At 41.3% G+C, this 16,254-nt stretch overlaps 1 protein-coding gene across 1 annotated transcript in view; it reads right to left on the bottom strand.

Moving 5' to 3' along the window:
* The window catches only part of VWA5B2 (von Willebrand factor A domain containing 5B2), a 397,568-nt gene that overhangs the window by 39,236 nt on the left and 342,078 nt on the right, over positions 1–16,254 (bottom strand). Inside the window, exon 17 of the mRNA XM_078665491.1 lies at positions 15,994–16,131. Within this exon, the coding sequence (XP_078521617.1) occupies positions 15,994–16,131 (138 nt within the window). The remainder of the gene's footprint in view (positions 1–15,993; positions 16,132–16,254) is intronic.

The raw sequence follows: 16,254 nt of genomic DNA, 5'->3' as shown, positions 1-16,254 counted from the left end.
AAGGGCACGACAGAAACTCTCATGTCTGATTTGCTGGGCGCTGAGCAATCTGGTTTTGTTAAAGGAAGGCTTCTTACAGACAACACACGCCTATTCTTTGATATGTTATCCAAAGCCTCACACATGTCTCATCCTCTAGCAGCCATCGCTTTGGATGCTGAAAAAGCGTTTGATAGAGTTGAATGGCCATACCTTTTTCATACACTTCAGTGGTTTGGCTTCGTCCAAAAATGTTGGCTCTCATTTCTATCCTATATTCCAATCCTAGAGCAGCTGTCACAGCGAATGGTGGTATTTCCTCTTACTTCGATCTTGCTAGAGGTGTTAGACAGGGATACCCCCTCTATCCTTTTCTTTTTAATATTGCCCTGGAGCCTTTCCTACTCCGGATTCGTCAAAAAGATAACATCCATGGTTTTACTTTTAATGATTCCAATATTAAAATGGCAGCTTATGCTGACGATGTGCTTTTATTTTTGTCGCAGCCCCAAACTTCTCTTCCTGCCTTGTTAGAAGAGGTACAATCCTTTGCGTTTGTCTCTGGCTATAAACTGAATAAAGACAAGTGTGAAATTCTGCCCTTGACAAAATATACTTTTAGCGCTGATTTTGCTATTTCAGGCTTTTCATGGAGTCCTCCATTTATCAAATATCTAGGTCTGCATTTTACCTCAACCGTAGCGGGGACAGTATCGCGTTGCATGGATAATTGTGTACAACGATTATCTTCTTTAACGTCAAAGTGGCATCCACTTTACTTATCATGGTGGGGTTGTTTGGATACCATAAAAATGATGCTCTCTCCCATAGTCTTATATACAATTTCAAATATTCCACTGTCTATCCCTCTCAAGCATTTTAGGAAAATTAACTCTATCTTATCCTCTTTTTTATGGGGACATAAGAAGTCCCGCATGTCTATTCGTAAATTAAATCGTCCAAAATCGGAAGGTGGGACAAACTTCCCAGATTTCTCTCTTTATCATAAATCTTTAACTCAATCGTCACAATGGCTCTCTGACCCTTCTGCATCTTGCCCTCCCTGGACTAAATTAGAACAGTCTTTCATTTCTACTTGTGATGTATTCCTATAGGTTCTGTATCGATCCCCCTATTCCTGACCCTATTCTGGTTAACAAATTAACTAGCAGCCATCCCATGATGCAGAAACCGTTATCTGATTAAGCCAGACCACGGCACAGGAGCGCGTTATCTGATTAGGTCATAACGCTTGCCATCTAATTAGGCAAGCAATATTCCTCCAGCCCCTGATAAGGCATACGGAGTTCTCAAAACAAATCAAACCTATGACAACCTGGGAAAATCCCTGCGGCCATTGTTTTGATTTCTCAAAGAACTTCAGTAAAAGAATGTGCTAACGACCAGCTCGTATGACATCCTTATTGACGTATCTATGTCCATCCTTACGTCAATCTCGGCACCTTACAGGTATAAATATTACCGACATTGCCTTAAGCAAACACACGCGGTGGTGACGAGATCGGAGCAGCCAGACTTGCCGAAGCCCAGAGCAGAGCAGACCCCGCTGGCGCAGCCCCGCCTTCCTGACGCGCTGAGAACGAGACGCTGCTTTCTCCTGCCGAGAAATCCAGCTCCGGCGCTTCCGGGTAGCCCTCGCAGGCAGCCTGGAATATCGAGACCAGAGACGAGAGATACCATCCCTCATTCATCCTAGATTCCAGGTACAGAACTGAATAACCCCTTGCAGAGAATTCTTGAGTCAGTCACTTGGCAAAACAAACTTAACTTAAACTGCTACTTTCTATTCCCGCCCACGTATTAGGCTTAGGTCAGGTACACTGGGGTAGGCGTAGTTAGAAACACCAGTTGAGTACGATTAGTCAAATGTATATGTGTATGTATCTATTTTATCCATTTTAAACCACCTTATGGCTTAGAAACCATATAAATGTTTTTACAGTATTATTTTATACTTCTGCTTTTATTGTATGCACTTTACTTAACCATAAGTATTGCGATAATATCGATCCATTTCTCTTGTATGAGAAAAGAGACTGATCAATAAATAACATCTTTTATTGAACACGCCCGTCTCTTCCTTTTCTCTACAATCTGGTGAGACTAAGAATGCACGTACTGACTGAGTAAAATAAGTTGTCTTTTGTTTTCACACGACTCTAGAGATACACTCTTGATTAGGGGAGAGCAAAGTTGTCATGTTCTATGGTTGTCAGAAACTAAATCCCTTCTTGTCTATCCAGGGAGGTTCAACTCCTCCTTGCCTATTCAAGAAAGTTTCTAGTGAACTCTGAGCTAGCTGGCAAACCCAAAACTTTAAGTCTAATATCGACAATAGAAGACCTAGTTAACGTCTGGTCTAGGCCTATACTATTGAAGGTATTATTCCAATGCGCAGAGCCTATTGGGATAATAGGAACTACACTACATGGCGCCCAAACGTTTGGAAAGGCGATAAAACTAACGCAAGACATTAGAGTAACTCAGTCGTGCTTTTTCACTCAGACCCCTTTTTTCCCATAATACTCCAAAGACGTCTGGAGTGGGTGAAAGGTCATATCCGCCAAACCTCGCAGGAGGAAACTCCTATGTATGGTTCTTGGTTTAGTCAACGTTGAAGGATACACTGTTCCAAAATATTGTGCATCTAATCTTTGTTCCCATAAGAAACCTGATCTGCAAACAAACAAAATAACCTTCCTGACAGTAGAATGTCAGACACTGAAGAAGAAAGAGAGATAGCTAGAGTAGCAGCTGAACTCGTAGCAGCTGATAATACTATGCAAGAAGCAGACCCGGATATAATACTCATCCCGGTCAACAAAAGGAAATCTATAACTTTAAAACTTATAGAAAATGGACTGACACCTAGAGGTGGCACAGTCATATTCGTAATAGAGGCACACGAATATCGGCAGACAGAGGTCTCTATTCATGGATACACTTTCCAGCAGCAAATGCTGTAACAAAGGTCTTCCACTATTACAAAACAGAGGAACCTCCTGATGAATACACTCCTTTTGAGGAGGTGGAAGTACCACTAAAATTTCAAGAGCACCTGCTCTTGTTTAATGGCGCCCTAAAACACAACAAACACATCACCAGGCTCGGTCCACTAGGTAGACCAGGAGCAACGTGGCCGGTCCTAGCCGGATACACACCACATCCAGACATTGAAGAAATGCCTGCACCAGAACTTATAGTACAACTAAAACAATAATCAAAATATATAGACAATTAGTCCAATATGTAATGCGGACTTCAACAATCCAACCAGCAATTAAAATTCCACAGCTGACCCCTCATCAGGGGAACACAAATAAAATTACACCACAGAACATACAGTCCTGCCTAGGTAAAGTACCAGCAAAACGGGAACAAATACCATTCTGGTTAGCACAAAAAATCACCCAAATAGAGGCGGTATTTCCAGATACCACCCCGGTAGAAAAACACAGGATTCTGACTATCTGTCTTCCAATGGGAATCGCACCACACGTGGAGGACTGTGACACTTGGGGTACAGTCTTTGCTTCCATTTACACAAAAACACATGGAGTTCCATCCATGTCAGTAATACCAGATGTGCTAAAACAAATTCAAGACGAATACGGTCCAGAACACGCTTTAACTCTCGGTATGAAATTACTAAAAGACTTCAAGCAGGTCTCGGCAATATTACTAGCCAACATAAAAGGAGAAGCAGCGAATGTGGCGATCCGCCAGAGGTTAAAAGAGACAGATATAGCAGACCAACCAGCTGAAATTGCCAGAATTATAGAAAAATCCTATGAAGAACTAGGTAGAGATAGTTTGGGTGGAATACCAGTGAAGCCCCAACTAATTGAAAGTCCTGAAAAAATATTTATTAAAAATAATCTAAACAGTCAAAAGAAGAACTGGGATGGAAACAAACAATCCAATCCAAAAGAAAAGAGATTCCAGTCCAGAGGAAGGTCTCCTCGGCGGAGAGAAAGATCTCCGGACCAAGGACCCAAGTCTCCCCAAAGTGAGCCCTCTGTGAAAAAATACAACCTTAGAAATAGGGATAATATAAAGAAACCGGATAGATATCAAGATTTTGATACACGTCCCTCTCAATCTTTTCAGACTTCCTCGCAGAAATCGGAAAGAAGAGGACGATCGGAACCCAGGGAAGGGCACGTCAAGTCCAAAGACAAGGAACCTGCTCATCCAAATAAGAAATTACAATTTCCAAAAAAGAAGGTAGCCAGTATTAAAGTAGTTAACAATGCCGAGAATACTGAGGACACAACTGAAAAACGGAGAATGGGCTCAGACAATGCTAGACAGCGCAGCAGAAGTGAGCATAGCTCGCAAAGTCCTTATGAATCATCTGGAGACAGTGGACACGAATGAATATCTTCAAGTGGAAACTGCAGACACCAGAGTTAGCAAACCTCACAAAATATATGAAATAACTTTACGTATAGAAGGGGATAAGACTAGAAAAATAAGGGGACTATTTTGGGATAATCTCTCCAAGGGCTATGACATCCTTCTAGCTGAAAAAGACTGGCCACCAGAGTTTGTCAGGGACTGCCCTCATGGCGAAGAAATAATTATGCCTGCCTTCTCAAATCATATCCCAATTCATAAAAAATACACACTTGCTAGAAAGTGGGCAGTAGCTCAAGCTCCTGCTTTATATAAAAATCACGTAGGATGGGATGAGGACTCTCCTCCTCACAAAATCCAGTTAAAATCACAACCTACTGCACAAAGACAGTACCCAATTAAGCAAGAAGCTAAAAAACAGGTAAAAGAAATCCTAGATCAATTAGAATACAAGGGGGTGATTGAAACTTGCACCTCACAAATGAACAACCCTTTGTTTCCTGTCTCCAAACCAGACAATTCATATCGTCTAGTTTTGGATTACAGACACCTTAACTCATGTTGCAAAACTTTTGCAGTGCAAAACTCGCATAGTGCAGCGCTAATGAATAACATAGTGCGCAAAAAATACAAAACAACATTAGACATCTCTAATGGATTCTTTTGTCAAAATATAGCACCAGAGAGCAGATATTTGTCCGCGTTCTCAATAAATGGCGCTCAAAAACAATTCTGTCGGTTACCCCAAGGGTTCAAGAACAGCCCAGGATTATTCTCAGCGAGAGTAACAGAGTTACTACAAACATATGATGACGAAGCATTATCGTATGTCGACGACATATACCTAACAGATGATGACTTGGATACTCACTTGAAGAGAGTGAACACCATAATACTTGGGTTCGCAGCAGAGGGTTACAAATTCAACTTTAAAAAATCTAGAATTGCCCATCTAACAGTCCTGTTCTTAGGATATGAATTATCAAGTGAAGGCAAAAGCCTGGCTGACAATTTCCTAGAGAAATGTGCCGTACTCCAAGCACCTAGAACACTAAAAAACTTACAGTCAATTCTAGGCTTCCTAAATTTCGGAAGAACATACATTGCAAATTACGCAGAAAGGGTCAAGCCCCTTTATGATCCAATAAAACCAGATTTTAAAAGAACAAATTGGACTCAAAAACACACAGAAATTTTGAGATCCTTACAAACAGACATGTTAATTAAAACAAAATTAGAAACACGTGATAACACACGCAATCTTGTGATTCGAGTCATCCCAGGAAGATGCGGATTCACATACCTGACCTCTAACGAGGGAGAAAAGGTACCAATTGCATTCAAATCACACTTGTACACAGAAGCTGAAAAGAAATTCAGCATTAAAGAAAACAATGTTCATGCAGTTCAAACCGCAATAGCTAGAGAAAAAGATAAAGCTGACGGTAGACACATCACAGTCAGAACAGCAGAATCAGCCTTTGAGGCATTAACAACACCGTGTAATTTACCAACAACAGCATTGAATCCGAAATGGATACAATGGGTGAATTCAATTACAACGGACAAAGTAAAATACTACTTTGATCCAGAATTAAAAGAATTGAAAAATCTAGAATATGAAAGAGCATTCCCTCTGCCAATCGACATTCTGCCATTACGACAGTACGCTTGTGTAATCTATACAGACGGACATGCTCAACCCTCCGTTTGGGGAGAACAAGCATACAACCCCACATGTGAGATTACAAAAGAAGTGTGGCGCGGAGGTATACTAAGACCTCTATTAACAAAAACACACTCAGTAGAAACTAATTCAGAACAACAGACTGAAATAATAGCATTGAAAATGGCGCTAGATAATGCAGATCGCGAATTCCCGACACTTATAGTGTCCGATTCATATTACTGCGTCAAATCATATAACAACGATTTGCAGAAATGGATTCAAAACGGTTACAAAGATGACACAGGTGCAACAATAAAGCAAAAACTGCTTTGGGAACAAATAGTTCTGTTAAAAAGAGAACTACCAAAGACTCACGTGATACACTTACTGAGTCATCAGCGTGATGGCGTTCACGTTGCAGGGAATTCATTGGCTGAGACAGCCACAGCGGTAGCAACTGAATCGGCTTCCGTAGCTAGAAAAAAGCGTACAATGAAATACATTGACGGTGAAACAGTGCTGGCGGTAAAAACGTCATCAAAAGGCGACTGCTCAGCGCTACCGATCAACTATCCACTCAATTATACATACATAATCGATGCAAACTCCGTCCCTTTTGCTCGAATCCCTGGAGTGGGGGATAGAGTAATTCCAAACATGGACAGGAGAACTTTGTTAATTACAGACGCACATATGGGCGAGGGTCTCAGACACCTCAAACTAAAAGATTCTCTGGAAGAATTACAATCAGTGTACTGGTGGCCAGGCATGAGCCTGCAGCATCACATTTTTGTAAAAAAATGCCAGAACTGCAACAGAGATCGCAGTGGCGAGAGAAACGGTATACTACCATGGCGTTTCACTCCAGAAAGGATCAGCAGTAAAAAGCAAAGCGTCCGATTAACATATACAGGCTAGTTTCCACTTATAATGTAGACCCCAGCACTCGGCTGACGTCGGGACTGTTATACAAAGATTTGCGAGTCTAAATGGCATATACGCTAGGAGCATGCTACGTTTGACCAATGTTTTCACTTTAGCCCTCAAGCTTGTGGGGAAGCACGGCCAAATGAGCATAGCGATGCGGGATTCTTCTCACTTCCTTCCAGAGGGATACGGGATGGTGTAAAGAAAAAACCAAGGCATAAAGCTATCTATAACAGAAAGGATATTAGGTTCGGGAGCTGGGTGGGTCAAACATCTAATAAGTGTCCAACGTAGTCTAAATAACCTGCCAAGAAATTCTCTGAAGGGATTCAGTCCGTACGAATTATTGTTTGGAACTAGGATGTTAGTCTTAGATCTTGACAGTCAGACTTCAGTGGTAAAGGAAAAAAGCTTTGATATCAAAGATCGTTTGGCTATTTTGCAGGACTTAAACAAAACAAGAAAAGACCTGAGCAACATAAAGTTGAAACAGCAGCCAACAACCACTGAAGAACCACCACCTGTCCCTGCAAGACCTGTCTGGATTCCAAAAGTCGGGGATCTAGTCAGAGAAAAGATCGCGGTAAAGAAGGAATTTGGGCCTTCTTACAGAAAAGCAGTTCCTGTCTTGTCTATCAACGGGACAAGATCAGTTGTACTACCGCCGCTTGCTGGTAAAAAGGAGAACCGAGTTGTATCCATCGACCTGGTAAAACCACAATCATGTGGCCGATAACAAACAGTAGGCCAAGTGGACTCCCGATAAGTAGTAGAACACCAAGATTTGCTACCAATACAGAGGTCCAAACTAAGAGGCTAATCACATTCGAAACGCCTACAGAAGAACAACAAGGACTATGCAACAATGCATTGGAACTTAAACCTCTGAAAACCCAAATAAAAACATTTAGTAGAGACACACCAACCTACAATGAAGTAACAAACGAATATGCAAGAAACAGTAATCCTGAAGCAATTGGAACAATTGACAGAACTGCATCCGGCTACTTCATAAACTTCGATGATTCCTCTGAAGACCTAAGTGAATCAAAAACACAGCCATCAACAAAAACCTTTAAAGATAAAGCTAAAGAACTTTTGAAACAGCTGAAAGAAACATATCTGATTTCTCCATGGATTGAATTTTGGGTGGGCTTTGGTGCATTTATCCTCATACTTTGGCTCATCATGGTACTAACTTTGGGACGCTTCATTGAGGGAAAATATGCTAAAATGGACACAGCAAGTCAGAAAATCAACTTGATCCTCAAGCCACACACATCTTCACACGTCGAGAAAAGAGAACTTTCTTCAGTCAACTTCACAGCCAATCCTTTACCGGGTGGGGTAGCATGGGACAATACTGACTACGAAATTTATGGTCCGGTTGAGATCCTGAAATATCCACACCAAATTAAGATCTCGTTGAGTGACTTTGTAAAAACAAGCTCATTTGCTGATGATTGGAACTTTTAAAGTATAAATAATATGATGTCTGACTTAGTGATGTCTGCTAAATTTACCAAACATGATTATTTGCAGGGTTCGACTAATTATGATAGTATGTACTGCTACAACCACTATGGTAACCATTTTCTACATAAATCTGCACAACCTAGAAATGTTTTAAATTATAATCAATGGGAACATTGTGCAACCCCTCCAAAAGGAAGCTCAAGAACCTTTTATGACAAATATTGATATTTTTCAGGGTTCAATACAAGTAAAGCTGAAACATTTTATTTTAAATTGTCAAATAAGACAGGAACAAAAACCATGCTTACAAACACAAAATTTATATATTCGGACTCATTTTTTGAACAAATGAATACATTTGGTTTTGATTATTGGGACAAAAATGTGGAAGTGAAAAGTGTTTGGGGTACAAGAGAATGGCAAGTTCAGGGTGTAGAATCATTGTTTCGAGCCTGCATGATCCCAGAACAAATTATATTCTCGAATGACACTATTCAACAAACTACCTGTCTTGGATTAGCCAAAATCAAAGACTTAAATAAACCGTCTATTCCAAAACCAACAATGAATAGCAATAGCTCTGCAGATGAAGAGATAGACGTAAACTATGTATTAAACCAAAACAGAACAAATCCTGATTGGAAACAATGGTTAATCTGGCCCACAGATACTAATAACTGTCAAGACAGATTCCTGAACAAAACACAGGGGTTCACATTGACCAGGCCAGACCCTAGATATTCCCAAAGACAACACCCAGGGATAATCACCACCTACAGTGTGGGCAAACTCTGCCTTCAATGGCTACAAACTTCCACACTGACAGAAATTAAGCAACACCTAACTTCACTTACTGATGGTGCTGACTTGTGTGATTTCATTATGGGACCGCGCAAACAGCGTCAAAAACGCTTCATAGCAGCCTCTATATATGCAGCTTACAACGAAGCCTGGAAGATAACTCAAATTGAGACAGCAGAAAGTATACGGGAAATTGACCGTATTAATTTGGAAAAATCGCTTTCTGTAGTGGACAATGGGTTAATGACTCTGTCCTCCAGAATTTTTTCATTGGACAGCATTGTGTCTTCAGCAATCGACGTAATATCGCAAGACTTACTGTTGTTACAACACGGCCAGTCGCAATTGCGTTCTATTGTACAGCTTGGATGGACGTTACAAAATCTGCGTTCAGGCTATGTGCCGTGGCGTTTAATCAACACAACGTCACTATTCAATATCTTTAACCTTACTGATAAACAAATCAGTATGGCACAAAAGGGTGCTGATTATACAATCCTGAGCATTGAGAAACTCGAGAGATTACCATTGACAATGTCAGAACGACCTGTCATTGAATGGATAATACATGGGATAATTAATATTCCGATATCTGCTTTCAGGTTTCAATACTGCCAAAAATATATACAGGCTGGCATGTACGAAAAATTAGGAAAAGGGTACATTAAGTCAACATGGAACTTGCCCTATTCACATGCATGTGTCAGTAATAAAGGACAGAAAGTGTTTCTTAGTGGCAATAATTGTGCAATGTCACTAAGCGGTACACTTCTGTGTAATGGAATTAGTTTGCATGGAGCCTGTGAAGGGAACTCAAATAACCTTTCATGTCACCAGCTAGGCACACCTGCATCACAGATAGAACCATTCTTTAAAAGACTCTATAACGGGAGTTACATCCTAATTGTGGATCGCAGATGTTGTAGTCTACAGCCCGGGGTTCCTTATCTCATAAGTACGACTGCGAAGGTCATGTGCTGTGGACGCTTATTGTTCCCCAGCTCCTTTCCAGACAGGGAGGCAAGGACATGGCCTAACTTGAAAATTAGTTCTATTCGAATTGATACTTTAAGCAGAATGAAAACAGTGCTTCTTCAGACGCCGACCAGGCTCACGTCATCAAAAGAAACATATGATCTCCTAGTCGCAAGGACGACTGCAGGGATTCACTCATTGTTATCAACTAATTCCCCCATACATTTCGCAGAAATCCTGAATGAAATCTTAAATATTTCTGATACCAGTGGAGTCTCAAATGTATTTAAGACATTGTTTTCAGGGGCATTAACACCATTCAAAGCCATACTGGGTATTTTTCCAGACCTCGTCCATTCGATTTTAGGAGGAGTTCCCCTCATTTTGGGACTAATTGCAGGAATCCTATTCTTGGTCCTTATATTTCGTTATGGCAAACCATGTCACAGACAAAACACCTGCGACAAGGGAAGAAACAATCCGAGCCATTGGATACCGGGACCGGATATCAAAAATCCTGGGACTAACCCGGCTTAGAGACCTGAACATGACTTGGTTTCTTTCATTTCGACCGATATGGCAAAGATGTGTTTTACCTGTATTAAGGTGCATGCTGTGCGGAGAAGAATGCGTGTTGGACACCTGTCTGACGCTACAATCGGATGCGCCAATGGATGCAGAAACATTGTTGGGTCCGGTAACGGCTCATGCATTGTGCTGCCCTCAACGGCTGCCAATCCTGATGACGGCATTCGTGGAAACTTTACCACTACGATTGAGGGGTAGTGAAGTTCAAGATGAAAGCAGCATCGATCAGGTACGACCTTCTGTCAGCAATACTAATCAAAACGTCAATGGAGACAATCATGCACATGAATGCATGGTTACATCTTATTCCGAGTTAGTGGAACTCTCACAGGAAGCTGTTGACAGCTTTTTCGGCAGTCTCAATGATATGATGTTCTCACCAGAGCAGAAATAACGACTCTTGAGCAAGCTAGCACACGGCGTTCCCGACACCTTGAATTTGGCCTTCAACTTTAATAATAAAGTAGCAAGAACAATTTTTTCCTCCAGTTCACGGACAGCAATTTTTTTAGCAGCCCCAAAATATTTTTATAATTTTTTCGGGACACTTATCTTCTGCTTAAAGTAAGAACTATTCTTAGAGAACTAATTTCTATTTTTAGAAACTTCATAGACATTAGCTGCCCGCTGGTATGTTCATAAATATTTTTGAACTGTGATGAAGTGGTCTCGAACTTTTCTTCTGTATTAAGAGCCATTTCATGTGTAATTCTCATATTCAATTACTAATAATGTATACATATGCGTGATTATTTTAGCATTATTCTACTGCTTGAGTGCATATAGTACATGTGACTATTTTTTTCCCGTATGTTACATAATTTCAAAATGCATTATGTGTATTTTGGGGTGGTAAGGTATACACGATACTCTACAGTATGTTTTACTATGCCTAGATTCGTAAATATGGCCATAGTTAGCGTGGAGTGGGTGTGATGTATTCCTATAGGTTCTGTATCGATCCCCCTATTCCTGACCCTATTCTGGTTAACAAATTAACTAGCAGCCATCCCATGATGCAGAAACCGTTATCTGATTAAGCCAGACCACGGCACAGGAGCGCGTTATCTGATTAGGTCATAACGCTTGCCATCTAATTAGGCAAGCAATATTCCTCCAACCCCTGATAAGGCATACGGAGTTCTCAAAACAAATCAAACCTATGACAACCTGGGAAAATCCCTGCGGCCATTGTTTTGATTTCTCAAAGAACTTCAGTAAAAGAATGTGCTAACGACCAGCTCGTATGACATCCTTATTGACGTATCTATGTCCATCCTTACGTCAATCTCGGCACCTTACAGGTATAAATATTACCGACATTGCCTTAAGCAAACACACGCGGTGGTGACGAGATCGGAGCAGCCAGACTTGCCGAAGCCCAGAGCAGAGCAGACCCCGCTGGCGCAGCCCCGCCTTCCTGACGCGCTGAGAACGAGACGCTGCTTTCTCCTGCCGAGAAATCCAGCTCCGGCGCTTCCGGGTAGCCCTCGCAGGCAGCCTGGAATATCGAGACCAGAGACGAGAGATACCATCCCTCATTCATCCTAGATTCCAGGTACAGAACTGAATAACCCCTTGCAGAGAATTCTTGAGTCAGTCACTTGGCAAAACAAACTTAACTTAAACTGCTACTTTCTATTCACGCCCACGTATTAGGCTTAGGTCAGGTACACTGGGTTAGGCGTAGTTAGAAACACCAGTTGAGTACGATTAGTCAAATGTATATGTGTATGTATCTATTTTATCCATTTTAAACCACCTTATGGCTTAGAAACCATATAAATGTTTTTACAGTATTATTTTATACTTCTGCTTTTATTGTATGCACTTTACTTAACCATAAGTATTGCGATAATATCGATCCATTTCTCTTGTATGAGAAAAGAGACTGATCAATAAATAACATCTTTTATTGAACACGCCCGTCTCTTCCTTTTCTCTACAATCTGGTGAGACTAAGAATGCACGTACTGACTGAGTAAAATAAGTTGTCTTTTGTTTTCACACGACTCTAGAGATACACTCTTGATTAGGGGAGAGCAAAGTTGTGATGTTCTATGGTTGTCAGAAACTAAATCCCTTCTTGTCTATCCAGGGAGGTTCAACTCCTCCTTGCCTATTCGAGAAAGTTTCTAGTGAACTCTGAGCTAGCTGGCAAACCCAAAACTTTAAGTCTAATATCGACAATTGAAGACCTAGTTAACGTCTGGTCTAGGCCTATACTATTGAAGGTATTATTCCAATGCGCAGAGCCTATTGGGATAATAGGAACTACACTACATCCTTTCTCCTTTCAGGAATACCTATCTTTTACACGCAAACCACAATCCGTTTCTACTCCTATACTTAAACTTACTTCTAAACTTATCCCATCTATACCTTCGTCATCTTTTCTCAATTCTCCCATATGGCACAATTTACACATCCTAATTAACAATAAACCTTTCTATTGGAAAACCTGGAGGCAACGTGGACTGATTTGGGTCAATCAATTATATAATCGAGATTTAATTCTGTCCTTTACACAAGCGCGTGATGTTTTTGATTTCCCTTCATCTTTTTGCTCTAAATACTCCATCCTAACACAAGCTATCCAATCTGCTTCCTTGACTTTTGGACCACCTCCTTTAAACAGCTCTATCAATTCTACTCATACTGCTAAACTGCATTCGATGCTGCTTGCTCATTCTAAAGCTTCTACCATTTACAGTTTTTTACGTACCTCATTCACACCAAGAGACAAAACTGAGACAGAATTATTATGGGAAAAGGACTTTGACATGTCTTGGAATGTTGACGTCTGGGATCAAATTTGGCTTAAACTTAGGAAATCCTCCAGGGCTGCAAACACGACGCAAACGCTCTTCTTTATCTATAATAGACTTCTATTCTCCCCTCTTACCCTCCACTCATTCCACTCTGATGTTTCACATGAATGTTGGTCCTGCTCGGCCTAAAATGCTGATTTACTCCATTTACTCTTTAATTGTAAATTTGTTCGCCCTTTTTGGGAAAAGGTATGGACTCAACTAAATTAGATTTTTCAGTCCACTCATCCCTTTTCTACATTGCATATTTTTTTAGGTAGCTTATCTTCCATCTGGGACCATTCTGAGTTTAACGTCAAAATAATTGACCTCCTAATAGCAGTAGCCTTCCAGCAAATAACGAGAAACTGGAAGGATTTCACTAAGCTTTCATATCAAGCATGGTGGTATGCAGATGTTATAATCATAGGCTAGACACTACATTTGTATATCCATCACATTTGGCATCCAAGCGTTCCGATTTATGGGCTCCAGTCATTTTATTCATTGACGCTAGTGCTAAATGCTCTACTACCCCTAGACCTCTGCATCAAGAAGTTACTAAACCTCAATGACTTCCTTAGTGTTAATTTATATTTCTATTTATACCTTCTTTTGTACAATATAGCTTATGTTATCATTATTTTTTACTGTATATGCATTTCTTATTTGTTCTGTTCATATTCTGTTTATTTTCTAAACCCACTTGATACATTGTATATGAGCCTACTGCCTTCATTGTTTTTATATTCTGCACATTGTTGTAATTCTTTTGTCCTAATAAACTTCTTCTGAACTAAAAAAAAAAAAAAAACTATTATGACTTGGCTCACAGCGCCCCATAAGCAAAACAAATCTCTTCTTTACAGAGCCAACACTCAGCGACAGCGAACCCACTCCCAAAGTGACAAAATAGCAGCAAAAAAATTGTGAAGAGAAATTTTAATCTGCCAAGCGGTCAGTGTTTAGAATTTACCATATATGTAAGGTAGCATCATAAAACATTCATATATAGATAGGCTTTTCGTTAGCAGGCTTCATCCATTGGTCTGTTGAACTGTCATTCATAATTTGCTTCCACCCACTACACCATACATCATAGAGAAATGGGTCAGCTCACTTTGCCTACTGGCCACCTTCACTTTGAATGATGGCACAAAGCCGATGCACATTGTTTACATCTGCTTATAAATAGTTCCCTTATCTTAAATTGTAGAGCTCTTTCAATATGTGCTTTTTTAATTTTATATTTGTGCATCATTGTACAAAAATACTATTTATTTACCTTGCATTTGAGGTTCCAGCTAGATGGTGATATATTCCTATTTCCCTTTAAAATTGCCTATCAAGTGTTTAAACAGAATTCTAGCATTGTAGTGGCCTGCAATTTGACCCACATCCTAAAAACTTCCCCCACCCAGCACCCCTGCTCAGAGCCCTAAAACTGACCCCCTCCCTGAAAACCTGAAAACTGTCCCCTCCCCTGCCTCATGCTGAGCCTGAAAAACTGCCCCCTTCCTAAAAAGTACCCAACTCAGCCCCCGCCTTGAGCCCAGGGCCGGACTGGGAATCATAACCGGCCCTGGCAAAGTGCTCCCCCCCCCCCCCACTCGGGGGGTTGGAGGTGCCGCCAAGCTTTTTGCCGGGGCCGGTTTTCGACCAATTTTGGTACAGGGCCAAAAACGTCCCTGTTGCAAAAACGGCCCCCAGGGGCCCAAAACCGGCCCCCACCCGTGCGGCACACCGGGGGATTGCCCAGTGCCCGCTATGGCCAGTCCGGCCCAGCTTGAGCCATAAAAACTGACCTCCACTCCTGAAAGCTACCCAAACCCCCCCTACCCTGAGCCCTAGAACCCGCCCCCTGCCCTATAAACAACTCTCACCAAGGCCTAAACACTACTCCCACCCCTAAAAACGACCCCAGACCCCCCAAAACCCAGCCCCATTTACCAGACCATGTCCTCTCCCGGTCCTTCCCCTTCCTGAGCCCGCCCATCAGAACATAGAGAACGTGCATTGATTTAACCACATATGAGTGTTTAAGGCAAGCGTGGTTCCGTTTGCAGGAAAATGGCACGCATGGCTCGGCCTGCTTTGTAAACGCTGTTTCCCGTCAAGAATATCAAGGACACAAATATCATGAAGGTAATTTTCTATAGGTAAGCAGCGTTTTATGAAATGTACCTCCACATAGATGTCCCTTGACAATAAATATATCTTCAAGGTATGTAGATGTGGAGTTAAGAATAGTAAATCTGTCAATCCGTTCCTATTTGTACTTACCTTCTCGATATTGTGTTCCTCGATATTTTTGACACAATATTATGTCCACATCATATTTCTGTTTCCGATATTCTGCCAGTGATCCCCCAGAAGAGCCGCCCTTACCTGCATTGCGAACATCTATGGCGCCTGGCAGCAGCTCCTTGGTCCTCGTGTCGATGGGCACCATGCAGGTGTACATGGAGAGCACTGTGCAGGCCTTGCTGGACTGGATGGCCTTCAGCCGGAACTTCCTGGAGGATCCTGTTGGCAATGAAAAAAGAGAGACCGGTGAACGGGGAATCTGAAGCTAGCAGCTCCTGGGTAAACTTGGTATGGACTTCCAGTTCTATTTCACAAAGTGGCACGTCTAGCGAATTGGAACAT

Source organism: Lissotriton helveticus, chromosome 11 (genome assembly GCF_964261635.1).
Source record: "Lissotriton helveticus chromosome 11, aLisHel1.1, whole genome shotgun sequence".
In the NCBI taxonomy this organism is placed as follows: Eukaryota; Metazoa; Chordata; class Amphibia; order Caudata; family Salamandridae; genus Lissotriton; species Lissotriton helveticus.
Note: the sequence above shows the minus strand (reverse complement) of the source record. Positions and strands in the feature narration are given on the sequence as shown.